Here is a 25,386-nt window from a genome sequence, read left to right as displayed (position 1 = left end):
GCCTCATCCTTCGCAGGCCGCGGCCGAGTCGGTGTATCCTTCGTGGTCCAAAAATTCCCAGAATTCATAGCGCGGCCCAGCCAATTCCATTTTCCAACAATGGTGGCAGCTACTTAGTTTTAATATTACTCTTTCTGGGTCACAGAATAAACTTTTAAGATATTTTGAGGCGAGAATGTAGCTGTGTAAACTTCAAACATCTGCTCAGTTTATCACGACATCACATATTTGCAAAAGTGCTCCGATGTTTTTGGAGACGTCTGTTACCCACCAGCTCAAAGCTGACCTGGAGGTCAAGGCTCACTAGACGCACATCGTGCCTCAACCTCCTGGTCAGCTTCGAGCTGGCGGCCTGTGAAGGATGCAGCCTATTTCACGAGATCTCGCAAAAGTTCATCTTCATTTTTTTTCCTCCAATGACCCTTGCGGGGCTCCGTAATAAGCCAGCATGTTGGAAAGAATGATATTTTTGACCTGATTGTGGAGCTAGACAAAAAGCCTGATTTCACAAAAGTTATTGAGATTCATCTCGAGAAAAACTTGATGAAATGTCAAAAAAATGTCAATGCAATCATTCTAAAAGATACAGAAATTTCATTCAAGATCACCAGAGGTATTGAGATTCATTCAGAACTACGCCATGAATGTCTGTAAAATATTGACCCAATGACTGATCCACCCAATTTATATCTAAACAACATCGTGGAAAAACACTTCCCAGTGAAATAAGTAAAACTTTTGGGAGTTTTGAGGTAAACTCGGATGTTCACCTGTCATCTTTTGTGAGATAAACAAAAGAACAAGGATCACTAAACATCAGTTTCATTGGGAAATTTGAAGTAATGTCAGTGGTTGGTAAGGTAACATTACCTATAGTTGTGTTATTTTCTTGTAATCCTGTTTCAGCCACTTTAATTTCTCTTTACATTTCTTCGCTATGAGGTGAGTATTTTTTAGGAGGTTTAGAAAAACTAAATTGCGTCTTTGCTGTCAGTTCTCTTCTTTCTGATTTGGTCCATTTTTAGGGCTAATGTTAAAAACTGTTTTTTGTATGGTAATATTTTGCCAGATCTACATTCGTGTTTGATCAAACTCTATATCTGGACAAATCGCTGTACGTTTGCTTCACTCAAAGTTCCTCTTATGTCCTACTTGTACATAGCGCCCCAAAAATAGATCTAATAACATGAATTTTTACCTACGCAGTAAAAAGTTCCTCCATTGGTTCCCAGAACTTTGAAAAAGCTCCTGCAGTGAGAAAGTGTGTAGAGCTTGGAGAATTCATCATTTGGGGATATTAGATACTGAAGTGCTTAGTATGGACCAAAGTGTGAACTGAAGTGTGGTCATCCATTACATAAAGAAAATTTGAAATTTGTGTGAATGGCTTTTCAATTAACTATCCAATCCAGTCCCCCTACAGTGTAACCAGTTAATAATTAAAAATGTGCTTATGATTATTTTGTAAGAATTATTCCAGCTAGCGGTGGTAACAGTCACTTTCTTTAGATTAGCACTGGACACTTTTAACTTTTCACCACTTTGTGACTTCAGCTCTCAGTCCTTTTCCAACTGAGTCTGCATCTTCAGCTCCACTTCTTCCTCCATTAACTGTGCTCCTTCCACTTGCATGACCTTGCAGTCTCTAATATCTTCCATTTCCACCATGTCCTCCTTCTCTTGATTCAAAGATGGGATAACCTCTACGCCAGAAGTTTTTCCGCTCTGGCTCTCAGGTTGTCTAGCACCTGGTACAAAGCCATCTCCTTCAGCCGAACCGATAACCCTCTTGTCTGGGTCAACTCTAAGTTCATAATCGTCTTCTTTCTGGTCTTTAGTGGTTGACCTCTCTTCTTCCACCATCGTGACAACAGAGAACTCCCTCTGGCTGTCAGGACTGGCTTTAACAATCGTCACACTACTTATTCTGCCACCTTGAGGTGAGGAGGGAGACAGGCTAGAAGGGGACAAAGGTAAACTGCTTGATCTGTCTTTAAAAAGTTGTTCAGATGAAGATGAAAGGGCAGAGCTTTTAGAGTCCCCTGCTGCAACTGGTGACAGTTTGGGTTTTTTTAGAATTCCAGGTCTCTTAAATTCGAATTTTTCTTCAGCTTTGGGCATTGTGGTGCCTTCAAGCTCTCGCTCCGGAGCTTGGGCTTGTGATGGACTATAAGTTTGTCTAAAGGATGAATAGGAAACAGGTGATTGGCGAGACATTTCTTGGTGAAGTGGGAGTTTCGGGCTTTGTGTGAGGACACAAGGAAGTTCTCCTTTTACAACTTCTGGTGGCATATTTTTTGAGCCAACTTTGGGACTTGCTGTCACTGCTAGAGGGGATGTAGGAGTTTTTAATGAAGAAACTGAAGATGGGGTCTTGATTGGGAAGGAAGATGAAGGGGACGAATCTAGGGTTAAACCTGGTTCCATATCTGAACTAGAGCTTACGTCAGGGAGAGTTTGAATAACTTGAGAACCTGTCCTGGAACAGGCATCAAGCTGACCAGTATGAGTGACAGAAGTGAAACCCAGAATTGATGTGGGCATAGGTACAATGGGTGTAGATGTCTGCAGTGGTCCAAATTCTTCAGGTTTTATCCACTGACCCTCAACATTTACTCTTTTCTCAGATGGAATAGGAAGAGATGTTGGGGCATAAGCAACTGTACTCCCTGTTGAAGACTGGATCTTTGTACAAGGTTCAGGATTGAGCCCAGTTTTAGTCTGGGAAGAAGGAGAATTAAGAGAACCTGATGTTTTATTCTCCTGTTGTAGCTCAGTCTCAAGTATGGAATCAGATTTAGTACCACACTGAAGATCAACTTTAATGTTATTAACAGGCACGGGCTCTTCCAGCACTACAGGCTGCTGCTGAACAGCAAATTTGACCCCTCCAATATCTTTGCCTGTCTCCTCCCCTACCTTAATACCTACAGGGTCACTGCCCCGCCTTAGCCCAAATATAGTCACACTCTTTTTTCTTCTTCCCACGTTTGCAGATATTCCACTGGCACTTTCTGAAGGTCGGCGGACTTCCTTAAACATGCTTCTCAGGTTGTATCCGCCATCCTTCCTATCCTCGCTGTCTTGGGATTGGTCCAGCTGGTCCCCTGAAATGGCCAATGGACTAGGACCTCCATTGGACTTTTTATCAGTGTGTGTCACTCGGAACCTGAAAGGATTTCAATAAATTAATTATTACTCCTCCTATTTGTCGCTACCTTATCTCTGTGTATTTTACAAAACTGGCCGGTTCTTCATTATTACCTGCCAACAGAGAAGACAGTCTGTTCCCCAGGTCGTTGCTTGGCACGTAGGGTTCTGCTTTGTCTGCGGCCTTTTTTAGATTTAATCTGGGCACAGAGGTGGCAGGAGTTGTGGTCGGTGCCTGAGTGAACTGTGTGGAGATGGGGAGGAATACCACCAAGGGACTCCTTACGCATCCTGGCCATCAACATCAGCAAAGTTTTGAAATTAGATTAAATACCTTTCTATCTTAAATAGATCATAACTTTTTATCCAGCTCAATCCCCTCAGTGCCTAGATTTTACAAGGTAGCTTGAAGAGACTTCAAGCTACCCTGCAGTATCTGGCTCTAAGATGTTAATGTTCAAATCAACCTAGCCCCATATTTCGGAAAATGGCAAAAATGACTCTGGAAAAAAAGTGAAGTCCTAGAACATTTACATCACACTTAGATTATTAGAGTCTCAGTGACATTCACATAGGCAGATTCTTGAAGAATGGACAGATCATCCTTATGACTGGGTCATAAAATCTTCATAAAAACCTAATTAAACCACAAGGTTAGTGGTTGCAGGAGGGGCAAACCATGAACTAGCAAGAGGTTATTGATTATGTTCTAGAACAGGTCTGATCCACACCATCTCCATCTCCAAACCTTGGTCAGTGTATCTACCAGTAAAGCTAAATTGGATCATAACATGAGCATTTGTTCAACACATTTAGTGATGCAAGTACATTACACCTGACCAAATTCAAGTTCAACATTTGGAATCAAGATATTTGAATTTGTCCTAGAATAACACAGGAATGTGATTCACCTGGCCATGAAACTACTTGTTAGTCAACTATTCGATTACCTGGACAATGTGGGACTATGTGTAAGATGTGTAATTCTTTAACAGTTAATGTCTGTGAAGGTTCTCAGTCATCCAGGTCATCGTAGTCTAAGGAGCTTGGAAAGATAAGCGTCTGGACTTCTTTAAGCTGCTTGAAGACGTTTCACCTCTCACCCGAGAAGCTTCTTCAGTTCTAAGGGTCAATGGTGGAGAGTCCCAGATTTAAACCCAGTGGGAGTTTCCCCCCAAAGAGGGACAAAGGACCCCCTGATGATCCTCTACCTAATCACATGAGCCAAAGTGTGAAAGTGGGTGTGGGTCCCAATCAGCCAGGGTTTCGGGTGAGCTCATTGTGAAACCTGGCCCCACCCTATCATGTGATTTCCTGAGGTCAGATGGCCCAGGATGTGAGTGGGCGTTAAGGCGTCTGGGAAGGGATCTCAAAACTGGATTATAGATGGCAGACAGTTGGTGTCGTAAACCACCGCCTCTGTTCAAAGATGGTCGCTCACAGTGGACGTAAATGGCTTCTTTCACTCCTCTTTCAAACCATCTGTCCTCTCTGTCCAAAATGTGAATGTTGGCATCCTCGAAAGAGTGACCTTTGTCCTTTAGATGCAGATGAACTGCTGAGTCTTGTCCTGTGGAGGTGGCTCTTCTATGTTGTGCCATGCGTTTGTGAAGTGGCTGTTTGGTCTCGCCAATGTAGAGGTCTGGGCATTCCTCGCTGCACTGTACAGCATACACCACGTTGTTCAGTTTGTGTTTAGGAGTTTTGTCTTTCGGGTGAACCAGTTTGTGTCTGAGTGTGTTGCTGGGTCTGAAGTACACTGGGATGTCGTGCTTGGAGAAAACTCTCCTGAGTTTCTCTGATACACCGGCTACATAGGGGATGACAATGTTGTTGCGTCTGTCTTTCTTATCCTCCCTCGCTGGTGTCTGATCTTCTTTTCTGTGCCTCTTTGCTGACTTTATAAACGCCCAATTAGGATAACCACATGTTTTAAGTGCTTCCTTTACATGTGTGTGTTCCTTCTTTTTCCCTCAGGCTTAGAGGGAACATGTTCTGCCCGGTGGTGTAGGGTCCTAATTACTCCAAGTTTGTGTTCCAGAGGGTGATGGGAGTCAAAGAGGAGATACTGGTCTGTGTGTGTGGGCTTCCGGTAAACTTCAATGTTGAGGTTGCCGTTCTCCTCAGCGCAGTCCAGGAAAGGCAAGCAGTTGTCCTTTGTGTCTTCCCTGGTGAACTTGATGTTTTTATCCACGGCGTTAATGTGCACAGTGAAGGATTCCACTTCTTGTGTTTTGATTTTGACCCAGGTGTCGTCTACATATCTGTACCAGTGGCTGGGTACTCTCCCTTTAAAAGAGCCAAGAGCCTTTCTTTCCACTTCCTCCCAGGGGCGGATCTAGAAGGGTGGCATGGGGTGGCAAGTGCCACCCTAAAATGATCCCTTGCCACCCCAGTTTTGCAAATGACAGTGTTGTTTATTAAAATAAGATTAACAGTTTGCATTAACTGCATTAACAGCGTAGTTACAGTCAACAGTGAATATAAATGCTAAAACTGAATATATTGCATAGTGTTCCCCCCCTCCACCATTAACAAATGGTTCAGCCCATAGCAGGACCGGCTTTTTCCTTGTTTTCAGCAGCAAGCGATGCTTATGATTGTGCCAGAGCACATTTTGAACAACACCATGGGAATTTCGGATTTTACACATTTGGTTGGATGTTACACTCTGGAAATGGAAGGAAGGTGAGTGATATTAACCCTCTGTGGTCCACAGACACGCTGCACCTCCAAATCACATGACTGATTTAAGCTGACAACAACAAGCTGCAGCCACGCCGAGTCTCTATTTCAGCCCATATTGAAAGTTCAGACTTCAAAGTTTTTAAATTTTAATTACAGGCCAGTAAATCCAGAGTTATGATAATATATATAAGCCACGCTTTTTTCTAAATACTGTCGTCACGTTTTTGTGTGTGTGTGTGGGGGTGTGTGTGTGTGTGTGTTTTAAGCGTTTTCTAAGGACAGCGCGAAAACAGTAAAGAAAGAAAAAAAGCCACCTCTTTCCTATCGGTGGAAAAATGCACCATGTCGACCAATTAAAAAAAAAGTCAACACGTGGGATTTTGTTGTTTAGGAAGAGGGGAGAGTTTTGGGAGTGACGGTAACGGCAGCGAGACAGAGCGAGCGAGTGAAAGAGAGAGAGAGAGAGAGAGTTTTTAGATGTGGGAGATTTGTGACGTTTAGTGTGGAGTGTATACTTAGTGTGTTGTGTTGTGTAGTTGTTCTGTTGTGTAGTCGTTTTGTTGTGTGTGTCAGTGAGGGCACTAATGAATGTCACTAAGGCACATTTGTAATGTAAACACTGTCACTAAGTAGAAAACCAGCGGAGTGATACACCTCCTGTTGTCAGGCCTGAAGGTTTCTCCCTGTGCTGTTCTCCTCTGTCTTTTGGTGGACAAACTTTTTTTTTACTGGCACACATCATTTGTGGGGCATCTTAATGCAACACCTGATTGTTCTCTCATTTTAGTTTTAGTAATATTTTTAAATGGTTGTAGAAAATGAAAAAAAAAAAAAAACAGCAGGTGCATTGGCTGCATTTTTAGATAAATAGTTGTATATGTTTACAAAATGTACAATTTATATTTGCATTTCAAGTTATAAAAATTTACTCAACATGTGTGTTTTTTTTTTACAGTAAAAAAATACTACTAGGATTTTAAGTTCTTTGTGTGATTTCAGATCAGTAATACTAATGCAGTATGTCAGTGAAAAAAAACAACTAAATTCAGTTGAGCTGAAAAGAATGATACCAAACAAGGCAACGGGAAGAAATAAAATGAAACAATCTGAGGGTGAAATACAAACGTAAACTCAAAAGGAGTCAAAAATGGCCGGGTGTATTTCAGACCTCAGTGGGTTAATCCAACAAATCATGAAAAATTAGGTTTAAATTTTTGTTCATGACAGTGCAGATTTCTGACATTTTGTGTAATTTAAGCTGTAACAATGTGATTGTTTTCTAACAAAAAACAGTGTGAAACTTAAGTTAGACTTGTGTTTGTAAATGAACCGCCCCATGTTGTGTAGCTTTCTGGATTTCATACTTATTGGGCTACATATTTATTTATTATACAGGCTATACAGTACATAACATCAAAACTCACGTTTTATGTAACTAAAGTGTGTAATTATGTGGGCTACAGACAATAATTAAGTTATAGACTATATTTATATGAAAAACGTGTATACTTACTGCATTTGAATCATTTTAACCATATGTAACCACCTGCATATGTGTTTGGGGAAAAAAAAGGCTTTGATTTTGCCACCCCATTTGATTTCTTTGCCAACCTCATGCCACCCTAAGAAAATTTCTCTAGATCCGCCCCTGCTTCCTCCATGTAAAGGTTGGCTACAATAGGTCCTCCGTGGTGGGTATGCAAGTGAAGAGAGAGACTACATCAAAGGACACCATGGTTTCATCTGGATCCAGGGAAAGCTTCTGGACCTTGTCGGTGAAGTCGGTGGAGTCCTTGATGTGGTGTGGGGTGTTCCCCACGAGAGGTGCGAGGATGGTAGCAAGGTGTTTCGAGAGGTGTGGTGTATGCTGTACAGTGCAGCGAGGAATGCCCAGACCTCCACATCGGAGAGACCGAACAGCCACTCCACAAGCGCATGGCACAACATAGAAGAGCCACCTCCACGGGACAAGACTCAGCAGTTCATCTGCATCTAAAGGACAAAGGTCACTCTTTCGAGGATGCCAACATTCACATTTTGGACAGAGAGGACAGATGGTTTGAAAGAGGAGTGAAAGAAGCCATTTACGTCCACTGTGAGCGACCATCTTTGAACAGAGGCGGTGGTTTACGACACCAACTGTCTGCCATCTATAATCCAGTTTTGGGATCCCTTCCCAGACGCCTTAACGCCCACTCACATCCTGGGCCATCTGACCTCAGGAAATCACATGATAGGGTGGGGCCAGGTTTCACAATGAGCTCACCCGAAACCCTGGCTGATTGGGACCCACGCCCACTTTCACACTTTGGCTCATGTGATTAGGTAGAGGATCATCAGGGGGTCCTTTGTCCCTCTTTGGGGGGAAACTCCCACTGGGTTTAAATCTGGGACTCTCCACCATTGACCCTTAGAACTGAAGAAGCTTCTTGGGTGAGAGGTGAAACGTCTTCAAGCAACTCAAAGAAGTCCAGACGCTTTTCTTTGCAAGCTCTTTAACAGTTAATGTAATAATCACAATGAACCTCTAGAATTACAGCTGAAATTTGACATAAGTCGAATCTTGATTTTTTTCGATTAAAAGTCATTGTGGTGATGTACAGAGATGAAATTTCAAAAACTGTGAGAGGTCATATAAAAAAGTAAAGATTACCATGTAGTGTAACATAGCTTTAGCTGAATAAGCATACCTGGGGTCATGACGCACGCAGACATTATGGTTTCCCAACATCTCGTTGAAGGCTTCCATATTTGCTAGAGGACACAAATAAAAGAAGTACATAGTAAATTAACATGAATACAACTTCTGCAGTTAGGTCCTGGGTTCGTGACCCAGTGTTTATGTATTTGGACATTTTGATTCCGGCTTATTTACAACTCTAAAATGTAGTTTATGTTCCTGGCTTTGGTTCTTATTGTTGCATTTTTGCTTTGTGTAGTATTTGCCTTTTCTAGTGTTAGGTTTGTCATCTAGTTTTAAGGTTTCTGTTTCTAGGCAGCTCCTGTGTTCCACGTTACATGTCAAGTCACCCCTTGTCATGTTACTCCCAGTCCTAGTGTCACGTTCACATGTTTTAGTCTCTGTCTTGGTGTTAAGTCCACTTCCTGTTCCTGTCTCCTCAGCCTCGTTAGTGTCAGCTCTGTTCCCACCTGAAGCCTGTTCCCTCATTATGCAAACAGCACATCTCAAATCACCTCCACGCCTTTTATCTACTTAATTGTAATGACATTATGAAGGAATTACCCACTCTCACCCATGAAATAGCCTTTAAGTCAATAGTCCAGTTACTTTTGGTCTCTTTAAAAAGAGAAAGGCACATGTGAAGGAGCTGAAACCCCTAAACCAGGGGTGCATCCCTACTCCAACACAGCTGAATCAAATGGTTGGATTACCTCTTCAGCATGCCATCAAGTTTGGCAGAGGCCTGATAACAAGCCATTCATTTGATTCAGGTGTGTCGGCACAAGGATGCATCAAAAAGCTGCAGGACGGTAGCTCTTGAGGACTGGAGTTGGACACCCCTGTCCTAAAGCCTTCATCCAATTTGAATTTGGATACCCTTAAATGAAAGCTCAGAGTCTACACATTATGTCCATTATATAACTATAATATGTTATATGTTTGGAATTTCCAAATTCCAACAAGAAATTAAAAGAATATTAAGAAAATATTGGTCGGTTCTGTCACCTTCATTTTGAATGATACATTTAAGGATCTGTTCCACCGTGTCCTGGTTCTCTTCATCCTCATCTGAAACAGAGTAAAACAAACACATTCATCTTCTAGCTAATGCCATCCTTATAAACATTTTGTTCTTAAAACATAAGAGAGTGAAAATCAACATATGGACCTGAATGCAGGACCTGCCAGACGGTGGTAAATATACTAGCCAACCATCTCTGGAGCTCCACTGTTCAGGTTTACTCTGCTGGCGTTTGTCTGTCCCAAGACAGCCACAAGGTAATGGGGCTATTTACTCAAAGCTGGGGATCTGGTGTGTGTCTATCAGAGCATGTCCACACGCGAGTGGGCGTGGGTGCGGAACAAGTGCTGGGGGTCAGATTTCCTCAAAGAGTGCCGTAGTTCATCCTAAGTCTGAAAGGTGCTCAGTTGATGTGTATCATCAAAAGAAGACACTTCAGTGGTTCTTAATGCCAGAAAGGCAATGTACTGTCAGGGAGAGACTTACCTACTCAGTTCTGCTTTTCACAGTGCTGCAAGCAGCAATGCTAGCCAGCACTGTAAGCTAGAGGCAAGCGATTCAAAGCACTTCAGTTTTATTTATATACCGCTTATTGCAGTATAACGCAGGGAGTGTTCAAGGTCAGCTGATCCAGCCCCAAAAAGGAAAGCTTTAAGTCTAATCTTAAAATTTTTGTCAGAGGGAGCTGAAAGTTGAAGGCTCTGCCTCCCATTCTACTTTTTACCACAAGTATGAGCCAGCAGTCTGATAGTGAGGCGCTCTAATGGGGTGCTATGCTACACTGTCTTTAAGATAACATGGAATTTATCAGGGAGGAAATGAAGGGAAGCCAGTATGGAAGAAAACTGCTCTCTTTCTAGTCCCTGTCTGTACTCTCACTGCAGCATTTTGGATCAACTGAAGGATTTTCTGGGGGGGTTTTGGTAATAATAATTATGATGAATTACAGTAGTCAAAATAGAAGTAATAAATGCAAATGGTAAATGGACTGGTTGTTATACAGTACTTTTCTACACTTAACTGCTTTCTATCTAACATTCACACACATACTTTGATGGATGCATCGGAGAGCACCTTGTGGTGCGTATCTTGCCCAAGGATATTTAGCATGCAGACTCGAGCAGCCAGGGATCAAACCACCAACCTTCCGATTAGCGGATGGCCTGCTCTATGATCTGCTAAGCTACATGACTGGCATCTCAGCGCACATGCTGGTCTTTCAGCTTCACTCTAAGACTGAATGTTTCTCATTTAAAATTTACTGACAAGGCATTGGGTCTGTGACTCAGTGTTTTGTGTTTGTTGATTAATTTATATCCTTTGACTATTGTTATTCAGGGTTTTGGTTATCTGTATTTCTTGAGTTCTTAGTGATCCTAGTGTTTATCTTAGCCCGTGTATAATCTCTCTCTCCAGGTTTTTCTCTCTGCCTGTCTTATGTTTCCTGTTTTATTGTGATAGTTCCTTGTCCTGTGTTCAGTGTATTCGGTTTTGCTTCCTTCACTGCTGTGAATTTGAAACTTGACTGAAGCTGACTCTTCAAATAACCTGCCTCTGAAAAAGATCTGTTAGCTGGTTTACAACTACTCTTTCAAGAATTTTCTAGGTAAAAGGTCGGAGATATGCCTATATTTAGCTGCATCAAGCGATGGCTGTTTAAGTAACAGTTTAACTACTGCCAGCCTAAAGTCCTGTTGGATTTACTTGATTCAATAGTGGACATTGGTTGCACACAAATGTTTTGCTTTGGCAGAAACTTAAACAATTGAGTTCAATCAACACAACTTGTTCATATTCAATACACCTGTGCATTTTGTGTTCATAAAACGCGATTGAAACATGTTTAGATGAAGTAAGTTGAGCTCTTGGAATATTTTAATCCTTCACAATTTTGTCATTTTATTTCAACACTATTCAATAACTTTTACCCCAATACTACTTGGTCACTTAAATACTACATGTTGTCTTCATATTACATAATATTCAACAAAGTCTAGATCCTGGTTACCATAAAAATTCAATGGATGTACAACAACTACCATCCTCCTGTCTTTATCCTGGTTGCAGGGGGGCTGGGAAATAACCCTGAAGTAATAGGTTACAAGGCAGGGTACACCCTGGACAACTCATAAGTCTATCACAAACAACCATTTGCACTTACATTGACAGGTAATTTAGAATCACCAATTAACCTGACTCTAACAACTGCATGACTTTTAACTGTGGGAAGAAACCAGAATACCCAGAGAGAAACCAGTGCAAACTAGCCTTCAGTTTTCAGGCCCCTCTTCTGTGGAACCAACTTCCAGTTTGGATTCAGGAGACAGACACTATCTCTACTTTCAAGATTAGGCTTAAAACTTTCCTTTTTGCTAAAGCATATAGTTAGGGCTGGACCAGGTGACCCTGAATCCTCCCTTAGTTATGCTGCAATAGACGTAGGCTGCCGGGGATTCCCATGATGCATTGAGTTTTTCCCTTCCAGTCACCTTTCTCACTCACTATGTGCTAATAGACCTCTCTGCATCGAATCATACCTGTTATTAATCTCTGTCTCTCTTCCACAGCATGTCTTTATCCTGTTTTCCTTCTCTCACCCCAACCGGTCGCAGCAGATGGCCCCGCCCCTCCCTGAGCCTGGTTCTGCCGGAGGTTTCTTCCTGTTAAAAGGGAGTTTTTCCTTCCCACTGTCGCCAAAGTGCTTGCTCATAGGGGGTCATATGATTGTTGGGGTTTTCTCTGTATTTATTATTGTGCTATCTACTGTACAATATAAAGCGCCTTGAGGCAACTTTTGTTGTGATTTGGCGCTATATAAATAAAATTGAATTGAATTGAATAGCCAGACTGTGGATTTGAACCCAGGATCTTCTTACTGTGAAGCAACAGCACAAACCACCATGCCACCAATCCAGATTTAACAGAAGTAGGAAAGCTATGATTTCAAGGCTTGATGCAGAATTTTTTTGTACGTTTTTGTCCTTGACAGGTTAATCCACAATAAATAGCGACAGCATACACGTGCTGTGTGTGTAGTTGTCTGCCTCTTATAACTCCAGTGATTTTCCTGCAGTTTGACATCTCGTGCGATCTTGTGAATTTCATGAGTTCAGCAACTAACCACTCTTACTAGATTGTATCATGTCATCTCAACAAGAACAAATTAAGTTGTTGAATTTATGTATTAAAAGATCAGATCCTTCATGATTTAATTATGTTCACAGAAACATGAAATTATTGTGTTTAAATTACAAGTTAGACTTTTTTAATGTAACAACCACCCAATTTACTTTTTTCGGTATACCAAAAAAAAGTAGAAGCGGCTGCTCGATTTGACTGAGATCGAAGCCTTCCTGAAACCACGATCCAAAGCGCACGAGACTGAAAGTTATTGACTTACTTCACTCGAACATGAAATGAACAATTTAATCTAGTCTCTCTGCATATCATGTAGTTTCTACACTATATAGTTACACTTAACTTTAAAGCATGATGCACTTATGTTAAATACATGCAAGATGCTTACGTAAATCCAAGAGTTGGCCAATCCCTTTTTTTCAGTGTAGGCATTTGGACTAACTGACAAGTTCATTTATTTAAGAAAATAATTTTTGAAGTTAACTTAGATCAACTGGAGCGAAAAATGTAAATCAATATCAATAGTATTGAAAGTAGCTGTAGGTAATGATACGTCTGAGAGATGGTTATGAATGATCTTTTCTTTAACGATTAAAATTTTACTTCATGAAAGACATTCATGAAAGGAATGCTTTGCTCAACAGAGCTCTGACTTTTCAGCCAGGCTACAATCAGTGATGAGTAGTAAGATGTTCTAGTTTTACAAACTATTTCTCCAGGCTAAATGATGATCATCTAAATTAGTGAGACACTATTTCCTCTCCAGCTTACAAGTTATCTGCTTTAAGGTGGACATTTGTCACATGACAAGCACACGAGCACAGCCACTGCACTAGATATGCTAGTAAGCTAACAATAGCCCACTGTTTATCATTGTTGTGGTTCTAATAAGCACTTAAATAAATGAATGCAGCTTTTATCCTCTATTTACGTTGCTTACAGATGCTGTCACAAACAACAAAATGTGTCTGTTCTTTCTGTATTATTGTAGAGTCTTTATCTTACAATATAAAGCGCCTTGATGCAACTGTTGTTGTGATTTGGTGCTATACAAATAAAACTGGATCTGGATATACATTACTCATAGTACTCTTATAGTAATCTATTAAAAATGTATATATATTTGTCACATGCACAATAATGTCAGTATGGCTAACTTTAACCTTAGATATTTTACTTTCTGTCACAGAGCTCTTCCTTGATTAGCCTTTTCTCTTCAACCCACCATCTGCATTTTCCCCTAGCTTCTCCTCCTCTTCTTCATCCTCCACATCTGTTCGACAGTGATAGCCCTTCTTCTTCAAGAGGTGGCAGATTAGGAAGCCCAGCAGTCCCGTAAGAAAGAAAAGGAAGACCACTAGAAACATTATGTAGGGTGGAGGCGTCCCTGCCCCCATGGCTTCTAATTCAGTCATAATGTGGCTTTAACCTGAAACAAAACAGAATCTCTGTCATCCTTGAACTCCACTGGTTGGGACAGTAATGATCTAAGCAGGAACATTTTTTCAGAGGCTACAACATTAACATCAATATTAGGTTAAGAGGATAAAGAGACTCCTCTAGCAGAAGTGGACGTGAAACAGAACAGGAAGAAACGTGCCGTCATACTACGTGCATGCCTCATCTGTATTAGTTAATGCTAATACCACGCACACATCTACTGTTGTCTTATTATAGACAGTTAAGCTGTGAAGGGTTTTTTCAAAACTTTAGCATGACTACGCTTTAACAGAGTCCATGAGTTATGTAGATGTTTTCTATCATAAACTAATTATTATTTAGTTTAAAGTTTTGTCATGGTCCTCCTGTGCGTCTCCACCATCTCTCTCTGTGTCTCTGATTTTGTGCTTGTTGCTCTGTGTGTGGGTGTTTTTACCTGCCTCACAGGTTTGCTACTTAAGCTGGGACCTGACCTCCAGTCTTTGCCTGAGTGTTGTCTAACTGTGGTAGTCTTCACTGTCTCTCTCTGCAAGGCTCTGTTTCAGTTTACTGGCTGAAGATTTTTAATGTGTCTCTTCCTGTGCCTGGGACGGCCCAGCGGAGTTCAGAGAAAGTGTTTGTTGCTTGGCGGTCTCTCGAGAGACTCAGAGGATCGGGGACTTGGATTTACTGAACCTTCCTTCCAATGGATTTTGTACAAATAGGACTTTTGAACTGAGAACTTCAAAAAGACTTTCTACAGAGTACTGTCTGCACCAACACTGTAAATAATCTCAATCCTGCGTTTGAGTCTGGCCAGACAAACCATGATAAATATATGTTTATTTATAACATCTGTTTGTCTAATTCAGAATAATCTTAAGAATTATATATGTATTATGTGTTACATTATACCTAATAATTATTTTGATAACACCAGTAATTATAACATTTATATAATCTTTTTAGTGATATTTTGAATTGTATTAAAGATTGTGTGAAGTTTTTTTAAACAAACCAACAGCAGGCCATGGAGGCAGACATGATTAACAAACAGAACCAAAAATGTATTTAGGATCCAACAGCTGAGTAAAACATAAATCCAACTAAGCCCACAAAGAGAATCCAAAAACTCCTGGAAATATGAGTAAGAAGAGGAATCATGAGGGAAAGCAAGCAGGCTGATGACACAACAAATCCCACACACGAGTTCATGTAGTTCCTGAAAGCAAGCTTTATGTTTTTTTAACCATAAGACAATTTCCATGATTTGCAATATGTTTAGTAGATCTTAGACAAACACCTTACAGATCTTCACAGCATACAGCAAAACAAAGTATGGAAAAAGGTGTCACCTGCAAACATCTCAACCACTCAATCTTTTTCCTTTGCATTTTTTGTTTACCATACTTTATTTTATTTTATTCTTCATTTACTTTTTGCTTTAGTTATTGTAAAGCCTCTTAGGCTCTGCCCAGGCAACAGTTTCACCTACAAATGCAAATTAACGTAAGAATTTAGCTTTTTGACTGTTAGCCAACAAATATTTCTTACCAGGTTTACTGCCTGCGTGGACACATCTGAACTTGTGAAAGTCTGCGATGTTACTAAAAAAACATGCTACTAAAAGAAACCAGTAACAACAAAACAAAAAAGCTGTTCAGATTTAGCCGATAAACATTGTTTCCAATGAGTGTGTTGGATAAGAAACTATCATACAGCGTGTGCCCCTCCAGTCTGGCTTCCCTTTAGCCCCACCTTTTCTGTCTATCTCCAGAGAAGATATGGGGGCACAGGGCAACCATGTCCTTTTAATTCATGAAAAGAAATGTTACAAATCTTTTAAAAAATACAGGTTTACACCTGTAGTACAAATTGTTCTTTATTTGTTGTTATAGTATAAACTGTATCATAGAGAAAGGAAAGAGTCATGTATTTGAAGTATTGCTGTGTATATATATATATATATATATATATATATATACACACACACACACACACACACACACACACACACACACATACATTTTACATAGTGTGATTATGAATAACACGTACAGTATGGTGTAACATATGAGTGCTTATCAGTTTGGCCCTCCAGCTGGCTTATCAGCATCCAGTAACGCCCCTCACACACACACACACACACACACACACACACACACACACACACACACACACACACACACACACACACACACACACACACACACACACACACACACACACACACACACACACACACACACACACACACACACACACACACACACACACACGCACTTACTGTATCAGCACTTGTTCCCTTTGAAAATGTTTTTTACGCAGTGATAGCAAATATCATTAGGAGCCACTAAACATCTTCAGAATAGAATATCTTTGTGAACTGAATAGTTATGTGGCAATTATTCAAAATGTAAAGTTCACAGCAGAGGCAAAAACACTCATTGTTTACTTGAGTAGAAGTACAGATACCTCTGTTAAAAACACTCAGGTAAAAAAAAAAGTTAAAAAAGTACTGATTCAACTTTTTTACTCAAGTAAAAGTGAAAAAGTACTGTCTCTGAAATGTACTCAAAATAATAAAGTAAAAAGCAGCTCTGAAGGATATTTCTACCAGCTATTTTTGTGCAAATCTACTGGAACCGTGTGATATATTAATATACTAATAAAATAATATTAGTATATAACTTTATTTGTGTAGCTCTGTTCAAAAACACAGAGATACAAAGTGCTTCACAGTTTCAATAAAAGCCACATGTTCCCACACACAGACATATAAACAGACACATCATCAACCGCAGGGTTACACATTCACTGTAACATTAGGTGGGAACAATTAGAAGACCTTGATCAGAGAAGTCACTGCAGTGATAAGGTTTCAGTAGCTCTGATATATAAGCAGGGGCCTGTTTATGAAGAGCTTTATATGGTAAAAAAAAAAGGGGGGATTTTAAAGCAGATTCTATGGAGGACTCAGAGATGCATGTGAAAAGCCAGCTACGATAATCACGGCAAAGGAAAGTTAAGGTGTTTACTAAAGGTTCCAGATGACCGAATGACAGGAAATATTTGATATTTTTTGTTTCTGAGGTGGAGAAAGCCAGACTGGGTTAGCTTGGAAATGTCAGATTCAAATCTCAGTATTGGTGAAACATGATACCAAGGTTCTTAGCAAATGTTTTGATGTCGCTGGAAAGGGGAGCAATGTACTGACTGACCTCCTTAGAGAAAGTGTCAGGGCCAAACACGAGAACGTCAGCTTCACTGACACTGAGATGGAGCAGAGAGAGGCGTTCACTGTACGAGAAACTGTGGAGAAAATTAAAGCTGTGTATCATCTACATAGCAATGGTAAGAGATGACTTTAACAGTGTTAAGTGAATAGCCTGAGGGTTATATCTATTTCCCTCTCTAGCTCAGCAGATAAGTCAAGCAGGACTAAAATAAATGTTCACCTTCATCTGAGCATAAAGGTCATTTTTAATAAAGCTGTTTCCGTGGTCTGGGTTTGTCTGCAACTAGGTTGGAGTTTACCAAACATGCTGTTTACCTCAAGTAGCTGAAGGAGCTAATGAGCCAAAATCCGTCATGGAAATCAGCTTGGACTCAGAAAACAGAACTGAATGAGAAACTCGGGTTGAAAGGGCACCGACCTGAACTATGACCTGATACTGTTGATCCTGCCAATAAAGAATTTTAGAAAGTTTTTACAGTCATTAGAAGCTGTAGCATGGAAAGCCACAAACTGGGGGGAATTAAGGAGTGTGCTGATAGTCTCAAAGAAGAACACTGGATTGTGTTTATTACCATTAATCAAACTAAAAAAATGAGATGTTCTTGGTTCTTTAATGAGTTGGTTAAGTGTGGTTAGTAACTCCCTCATGTGGAAGTTAAAAAGGGTAATAACTGCAGGCACACTTCAGAGGCAGAAGCTTACACAGCACAGTAATTAGATTATTTTTAAAATATGGTCAATATGATTGCATGCTATTAATCTCTGTCTCTCTTTCACAGCATGTCTTTATCCTGTCTTCCTTCTCTCACCCCAACCGGTCGCAGCAGATGGCCCCGCCCCTCCCTGAGCCTGGTTCTGCCGGAGGTTTCTTCCTGTTAAAAGGGAGTTTTTCCTTCCCACTGTCGCCAAAGTGCTTGCTCATAGGGGGTCATATGATTGTTGGGTTTTTCTCTGTAAGTATTTGTAGGGTCTGCCTTACAAAATAAAGCGCCTTGAGGCGACTGTTGTGTTGATTTGGTGTATAAATAAAATTGAATTGAATTGAATTGAATTGAATGAGACGTTTCCATCTGTGCTTTATAATGGCTGGAGTTGATAAAGTGGAGGTGGTTGACTATGAGACTATAGTACTGGTATACTACTTTCGTAAGAAAATGGCTTTGCCTGTGGGACAGTGGGGATTAACAGGATTCTTACTGGAGCATATTGCCATGGCAACTTATGCTGCACACCTAACCTGCTAAGGACCCAGTTATGTTGCAGTGATGATTTGCCTTTGCTGTATTTAACATTTAATTTAATACTGTATTTAATTGAAATACTTACTCCTCAATGTTGCACTTGTCTGTCTACAGTCTGTATTCTCAGAGCTTTTCTTTCCTCTTCCTCCTACTTTTCAGTCCCAGCCCACTAAGTCTCTTCCTTTCCTTTTTATGGATATCTGTTTAACATCTGTTTTTCATAGTGAATACTCCAGGGGCTAAGGGGAACCCCAAGAGGAGTAATGTCTCATAGTTTGTTTGTTTTTCTAACTGAACTGATCATTCTGTTCATTTATTTGGCTATTGTTCTCATGTAGAAGAACATGCACTAAAGATCCATTTTTATAGCAGTCTGAAGCATTTACACACATGACTATAAATGGATTGGAAATATTTGTACACTGACTCTGAATTCTGGCAAAGTTGATGGGGGGAGACATATTCACCCGCACTTGGTTTTCTGTAGACAGCTAGACCTTCACCTGCTCCCATATATTCTGTTGCAGCCTTGATTGTCACAGCTTCAGTGTTGACTCACTCGTCACATGGCCTTCGTGGATGACAGTGGCCTGCTTGGTTGCTTTTTCTGAAGTTTCGACTACTTTTTCCTCTATGAAATGTTTTGTGAGGTATTTTTCTTAATCAGAATGGAGCATCTAAGCACAGAGAAAGTGTGCTTGTAAATTTAGGATTTTACATTATGTTCATTTTAGAGTATAATTGACATCTCAGAGGACTCTAATATCCAACTTGACTAAATGAAATGTAACACCCAGCATTTCATCTAACTTCACAGTAAAAACATTTTCTGTCATATACAAAAGCAAACTCGCTCACAAATGTCATTCCACAGAAATTCAGTGAGCACCTCCTACCCGACTCCCTCTGAATCAGCTGATTTTTTTTAATGATAACTTAAACATATCTAACGTAGCCATGAAAATGATTTGCTTTTATCTTGTATGAAACTTTATGAAACTAAGTTACAGTTACAAACTTTCATCATTTTTAATCTTTCACAACTTCTTAAGTAGAAGACTTGGGCACAAATCATTTTCATGGCCAGAGAATTAACACCATCTAAAGCCAATATCTCTTTTGGCTTTAGCAAAAACGAGCACTAAAAACACACTTTTAAAAACCCAATAAAACAAATTGCAAATGCTGTAATAGTTTTGATCAGCCGTCTGTACCACATGGTGATATGACCCTTTAAATATACAGAAAAAGCACTATTCACTTTTCCTCAAATAAATGATCAAAAACAGATCCTCTCAGGATTCACATGGACAAAACCAGACACAACATCCATCCAGGAGCACAAAAGCAGTTTTGCTACTAAAGCTGTTGTGATATATCTCATAAGAATGATGCTCAAGGTCAGTCATGGAAAACAGGCCTTCATTTCTGACACTTGCAGTGGATGTAACGTTTGTTTGCCTGTAGGTTTTAACAGAGCTTAAATTTATTTTCCAGCCATGAAAACTTTGCATACCTGTCTCCTGTACTTAGAAGTTACAAGGGATCAAAACTTCAGTTAAAAAAAATACAATTTTAAGGTCCTGTAAATAGGATCATTTTTCATGGATACATGGAATGGAAATTGTACAATAATGGGAAGTTATTGTAAAAAAAACAACAACAACAAAAACCAGCACATTCTGAGGACATCAGGTGAAACTGACTGAGACACATTATCACACTAACAGCCTCTCACTCTCTCTCTTCCATCTTCAAGACCCACAGAGCTCAGAGAAGCAGAGAGATGACTCAGCATCATCGTGACCTCAATAGTAGCTCTTCCCTGTTTGTTTCACGATATGCTCACAATGCTGCCTTACGTCAAAGAACGGTGACATCATCAAGATCTATAACAATTTGCATGTGCTACACCAGAGAGGGAGGAGGAGAAAGTTCTAGACCACTCTGTCGGTTGTTTAATATTAACTTTATTTTAGTCAGTTATAAAAAATTAGCAATTAAAATGTCCATGGATATGAAAAGCAATTCAGTGGCAATGACTAATTTTACACAGTCACTGGTGTGTAACTCACAACGTGTTTAATATCAACCCAGAAACTCGTTAACATGAAAGTATTGCTAGTGATAATACAACTGGTTGGATGGGAACGCGTTTACATCATTCTTGCTTCTCTATGTTGTCTTTTATTCTCTGCATTTATCAGTGGAATTAAGTGAGATAACTCTGGTCCCACCATACATATTTAAATGGACTTCTTTCTAACTGGACCAGGCTTTGAGGCACTGCAGCACTAGCTTCACTTTTCAGCCATAGACGTTATCTCAGTCTTTTATATACAGTCTATGTTTCCAATATTTTCACTTTACTATTTTCACACTTTCAAGTATAAAGAGATAATGGAACACTGTGTTGCTTGAGCCTGTGCATAATTCCTCTCCATGGTGAGAGGAATGCATCACACCATGTCTTCACATTTGTCGGCAGCTGTATTGATGCTGACAAGGCTATTTTTTAACTTAAGTCAAAGGTTTGGTGGATTCAGATACAATAACTTGGGAGGGCCCTGAAGTCCACATATTTCCCTCTCGAGCTTATGAAGAAGTAACTTTGCCTTGGGGCATGGTGCATTATCCTGCTAGAAATAGCCACTGATGTTAAACTGTGGCCATAAAGTAGCGAACATGGTCAGCAGTACTTAATGTGGTTGCAGCATTAAGACCATGATTGATTGGTATTAAAACTGAAACTGTGCTAAAAAAAAAAAAAAAAAAAAAAAAAAAAAAACACTATTCCACATATCATTACGATGAGCGACGAGTACTAGGCAGGTTAGGCAGCGGGTCCATGCTGTTGACTCCAGATCCTAAGCCCCCCATCTGCAATCTCAGCAGAAACTGCAATAGCCAATGAGCAAGCTGTTTCACAGTCATACCTGCCCCCGTTCATCACATCGGTTTTGTTTTGTTTTGTTAAACCAAAATAGCAATGTGAACACACTCATCTCTAAGCATTTCCTAGTTAGTTAGTTAGCTAGGACTAATTAGGCAATACTTGGGTGTATATAGTAAGACAACAAAGCCCATCAGTTTTGGCTGGAAGGATGCATTTAGTATCATCATACTGCCATCATAACAAGCTGTAACAGCACTGTAAACTAGTAGTACAATTTCAAGGATTTATGTTCATCTTAACCACAAACTGTACGTAAAAGATGGACACAGACCAATGCATTTGGTTAGTATTTTATGGTCAGCTGCTGTCTTGGTACACTATATTGCCAAAAGTTCACTCACTCATCCAAATGCACTAATTCCTTCCATTGCTACAGGTGTATAAAATCAAGCACCTAGGCATGCAGACTGCTTCTACAAACATTAGCTAAATAATGGGTCACTATCAGGGGCTAACAGTGCATAGAGAGCTTCAGTGGCTGAGCCGCTGCATCCAATCCTTACATCATCAAATGCAATGCAAAGCGCTGGATGCAGTGGTGTAAAGCACGCTGCCACTTTACTCCAGAGTGATGCAAACTCTCTGAAGTGACAAATCACGCTTCTTGCTGGAGTGAATGAGACAAAAACTAACCTGAAGAGTGTTTGTTTATGTCACTGAACAAAGAAGCCAAAGGCTGTTTCCCAATAGACTTTATACTACTGCAAGTCTTTTTGTAACAAGCTAACTCTGCTGGCCATTAAGAAATATGACTTAACTGTTCAAACCCAAAATCCACAAGCATCTTTTACATTCTAATTTAACTCGAAATTTTCACTTATTTGCAAGGATTTGATTGATTATACATCCTACTTGGGGATGTTTTGAACTGATTTTTTTTTATACATAATATTTCTTTGGACCTTCTGTTGTTTTTCTATTTTCATTTTACACCGTTATGAACAGCACATGGCAGTCAATTCTTTAAGCTGGATTCAGTCATATAGTACTGCATACATAGCCTGAATCATATCAGCATGAGTGCAATCTGATAAATATTTGACCAGCTTCCTGTGGAGGGGCTGGGAACTCTCCCATTGCAAAGCCACGAGGAGAGGAAAACCATTCCAGGGAGGAGGGATTTTTTTATTTTGGGCCAGAAAATCATTAATCGTATCTTAAGGTCATTAAAGACCCGCTGGAGCTTACCTCTTATCATCAAACACACTGACTTGTTTTTAGCACCGATTATAGATTACGACATCGCTCTCTGATTGTAGTGTGATCCAAGAGAATCACCAAACATAATTCGGAAATGTTCAACTTTAATAAGTGTTGTTCTTTGAAAAAACCTCTGCAAATATTTTATTGACTCAAAGAGAACTGTCTTCTCAATCGGCTTACACGGGATCCATATTCCCCGTTTCCATAATGTACTGGCAGTCCACAGCCTGAGAATGGTCCCTGTTTTGTGAGAATTTCTAAAGTAAATGTAACACTAAGATTGGACACATTAGTGAATCAAAGTCAGCCGAATTCACAAGTGCTGCCAATATATTCCTAAAATGCCGAGCATTCTATTTTATTAGACACTTGTGCCATCTGAAACGGCACAGAACTTTAAATCCTGGTGATTCGTAATAGAGTTTGGCGCCTAATTTTTCTTAGCCATGAAAGGCTACAGTACGGCGTGTTTCGGGTCTATGGTCTATGCCATCATCTACCGTAGCGCTGATTCACTCCATTATTCAGCTCACCTGGTCAACAGCAGCAAAAGCCCACCAGCATCCTCGTCACTATGCTCACATTCCGATACCTGAGAGGACAGCGGTCCTCCGCACCCAGCGTGAGAACGTCTCCTGAAGGTTAAATACTTACGAGGCAGTATCTTGAGGTACCACAAAACAGACACACCTAGCTCGGATCCTCACCTTCAGTCAGGCAGGCTGGGACACAGCCCGGTCCTCTCACACTCAGTGTACCTGCCGGTTTTGATAACGTCCCATACTGCAGCCTTCTCTTCGTGTCCTCTGGCCCGAAGGGGAGGATGAGGTTTGCTGTCTGCTGAGGAGAGCAGGATGACAGGAAGCTCGGAGGCATCTGTCCGTGTGCTCCATAGGCAGCTAGTGCTGCAACTTTGAATTTAACCTTTGTGTCTCCAGACAGAGTCGGCTAAGCTGCAGGCTGACTCTTTATGTTTCTCTTTCTGCTCGTTTAAAGATGTTGACAGGTGGGGTGTTACGCCCCACTTAAAAACGAAGTGTTGACTGGGGTGGGGGGTAATGCTGGAAAATAGATGTCACCAGAGGTCAGCGACCGTAACATGGGGACATGAATATTTGATAGACTTTTTTTTCTGATAGACTTTTATTATAGAGGTGACTGTTAAAAGAATAAACTAAAAAAAAAAAAGTCGTAGGCTTTAAGTAAAATAAAATGCACATGTTTCCACAGCTAAAGAGTGTGACAGGCTTTTGGGCCAGTGGCAGATAACAGCAGTATCTCTGGGGATCTGAGGAGCTATATCTTCAATCTTTGTTCATTGCCCAGCTGGATCAGCTCACCATGTCTTCTTGTTTTCTATTGTATGGTATTCTTCTCATTAGTGCTTTATAAAATAGACCTAATATGCTTTGTTTGTTGTCATATACAGTGGTATGAAAAAGTATTTGCCCTCTTCCTGATTTTCTGTTTTTTTCGATGTTCGATCATTTAAATATTAATCATATTTGCTAATTAATTTCTATATTAGACAAAGATAACACAAGTAAACACTAAATTTCTGTAGCCACACCCCGTCCTGATTACTGCCACGCCTGTTATCAATCAGGAAATCACTTACAAAGGACATGCCTTACAAAGTGGAGTAGACCAATAGATCCTGAAAGGCCTGATATCATACCATGATCCAAGATAATTTAGGAACAAATGAGAAACACGGTAATTGAGATCTCGCAGTCTGGACGAGATTATAAAGCCATGTCTAAACCTGTGGGACTCCAGCAAATGATGGTGAGAGCCATTATCCACAAATGTCCAACACTAGTGATGTGCAAATCAAGCAATGAACCAGTATTGAACCACTTCATGAGCTCTATAGGAAATAGACGAATTCATTAAAAGCTTAGTTTCAGTGACATCTAGTGACAAAATGGGAAACAGCAAAACAGTGTCTCAGTAATCGGGTGCTGAGTGTAACGAAGGTTTGTGTGAATGATATAAATAAGATAATAAGATAAGATAACCTTTATTAGTCCCACACGTGGGAAATTTGTTTTGTCACAGCAGGAAGTGGACAGTGCAAAAGTTATGAAGGAAAAATCAGAATAAAATAAAATAAGAATAAATACAGTACACAACTGTACAGAATAGAATAAAATAAAATACTATATACAGTAGAATAAAATAGAATAAAATATACAATGAGATAAAAATAGAGTACAAATGCTATATACAACTGAGTAAAAATACAACGATGCCAGAAAAGTATAAATATAAATAATTTGCAAAATATAAATAATTTGCATGGATTGACAGGTCAGTTTATTCTATACATGTATGTAAGAAAGTGTGCTTGGAGAAACGGAGGGTGTGATTATGTGCATGGGATTGGGATTTTTAGATTTTTTTTAGATTTTTAATGACAAAAAATATTTTTTCCACCATTTTTTCTGAGGTGTTACAAAGCTTCCCGTGTTACGTAGCAGTATCGATGATTTCGACCACTTATGTGATTCAAGGGGTCAAGCATCGCAAGTGATTTTCTGCACCGAAGCAAGCTTTGAGGCGGTGGTTCAAGGAAAAGGCAACTTCAAGTTAGAAGCTTGTATCGGAGCATTGGTGTCATGAGGCCATCACTAGAGAAAACATGGA

The 25,386-nt window shown here is 40.0% G+C and overlaps 1 protein-coding gene across 2 annotated transcripts; it reads right to left on the bottom strand.

Annotated features, from left to right (window-relative positions):
* Nucleotides 1–183: 183 nt before the first annotated feature.
* On the bottom strand, nucleotides 184–23,710 carry rell2 (RELT like 2). Of its 2 annotated transcripts, none has more exons than XM_039622015.1 (6): nucleotides 23,445–23,710; nucleotides 13,906–14,109; nucleotides 9,527–9,589; nucleotides 8,529–8,592; nucleotides 3,265–3,441; nucleotides 184–3,169 (listed from the first exon to the last, which is right to left on the bottom strand). In XM_039622015.1, exons 2-6 carry the CDS (start codon nucleotides 14,093–14,095, stop codon nucleotides 1,558–1,560), a joined length of 2,106 nt encoding a protein of 701 aa, XP_039477949.1. In that variant the 5' UTR covers nucleotides 14,096–14,109; nucleotides 23,445–23,710; the 3' UTR covers nucleotides 184–1,557. The 2 variants fall into 2 exon arrangements, with proteins under 2 accessions (XP_039477949.1, XP_031589507.1); XM_031733647.2 differs by lacking the exon at nucleotides 23,445–23,710 and adding an exon at nucleotides 15,654–16,057.
* Between the last annotated feature and the right edge of the window lie 1,676 nt (nucleotides 23,711–25,386).

Source organism: Oreochromis aureus, linkage group 2 (assembly GCF_013358895.1).
Source record: "Oreochromis aureus strain Israel breed Guangdong linkage group 2, ZZ_aureus, whole genome shotgun sequence".
NCBI classification, from domain to species: Eukaryota; Metazoa; Chordata; class Actinopteri; order Cichliformes; family Cichlidae; genus Oreochromis; species Oreochromis aureus.
The sequence above is the reverse complement of the archived record's forward strand: the minus strand, read 5'-3'. Positions and strand labels throughout refer to the sequence as shown.